Genomic DNA, 1,140 nt, shown 5'->3' with positions numbered 1-1,140 from the left:
TATAGTAACAATAAGGCCAATCACAAATTTCATGCAGTTACTGTTATCATCAGTCTTTCTTGATCCTCATTTCGTCATCACTACGAACATTTCCAACTACCTACAAAACAGTAGCGATAATAATATAAAAAAAGGAACGGGCGATCGGAAAAAAAAACAGTATTAAAAAGAAAATGGAGACGAATAACACATCGGAATAAAGAGAAGGGAAGAGCAACAGAAAGGCAGAGGGAAGGGAGGCGCCAATACTCACTCGTGGCTGTCCTGTTCAAGCGGAGCCTCTCTTGGGGCGTGAGTGGGCGGCAGTACTCGACCAGGTCTTCGCCTCGGGGATGGCCCTCCGCGCACCTCACGCCCACGCCCGTGTCGAGGCCGAGGGCCACCTCCAGGGGGAGGAGGTCCTCCTTGACGTCGTAGCTGACGTCCATGGCGGGCTCGTCGGCCAGGACGGTCGTCGCCAGGAGGGTCGCGGCGCCGAGCAAAGTCGGGAACCACATGGCGGCGGGATTTCGCTTCAGTTTTTTTTTCTTGAATTTCTTTTTGGGAAATATAGTGCAACGGCCTACGAGAAACACGGAATCGAGGTCTGCTCTCGAATAGACTAACGAGATGAAGAAAGAGAACTTAAAAAAAAAAGTGATCTGTCACGAGTAGGCCTCGACTCCTAACGTCAGAGGCGGAGGGGCCTTTCCAAGGACCAGAGGAACACGCGACGAAGGCCTCCCTCCGACCTACGACCAACACAGGGCGACGGAACAAACTGGTCGACGTCACTCGCTGTAGATCAGTAATAAGCAGGTCGTGTCCACTGAGCGGCAGGAAAGTTTCACTGCCTTTCGTCCGTTCTCTTTTTCTTTCGGACCAGACGCCTCTCCAACCTCGCGATTGGAAAGTGTTTATTCCCTCAGTGTTTCCGTCAAAGTGGTTCGAAAGGTGAAGTGGTATTTCCCCTTTTTTAAGCTATCGCTAAACCAATGGAAGGCTCTTGTTTCCAGTGATCATTTCCAGAGTACACAAGAGAGGTCAACACCTTAGGAGAATGAGCGAAGCGTGGCGAGAAGCGGGACCGTGAAGCTGTACCGTTGTCATCACGGAGGCGCGTGTGAGTGCGTGCAGGCACAGCCTCTCTGCTCGTTCTCG

At 51.7% G+C, this 1,140-nt stretch overlaps 2 protein-coding genes across 2 annotated transcripts in view; one reads left to right on the top strand and one right to left on the bottom strand.

Moving 5' to 3' along the window:
- Positions 1-752, bottom strand: part of LOC119594377 (procollagen-lysine,2-oxoglutarate 5-dioxygenase 1-like) — a 46,541-nt gene extending 45,789 nt beyond the window's left edge. The window contains 1 exon segment of the mRNA XM_037943438.1: positions 254-752. Within this exon segment, the coding sequence (XP_037799366.1) occupies positions 254-497 (244 nt within the window). The 5' untranslated portion in view covers positions 498-752.
- Positions 1-1,140, top strand: part of LOC119594376 (guanine nucleotide-binding protein subunit beta-2-like) — a 41,136-nt gene that overhangs the window by 11,703 nt on the left and 28,293 nt on the right. The window lies entirely within an intron of this gene.

This window comes from Penaeus monodon, chromosome 33 (genome assembly GCF_015228065.2).
Source record: "Penaeus monodon isolate SGIC_2016 chromosome 33, NSTDA_Pmon_1, whole genome shotgun sequence".
Taxonomy (NCBI): domain Eukaryota; kingdom Metazoa; phylum Arthropoda; class Malacostraca; order Decapoda; family Penaeidae; genus Penaeus; species Penaeus monodon.
This window is presented reverse-complemented; position numbering and strand designations above follow the sequence as displayed.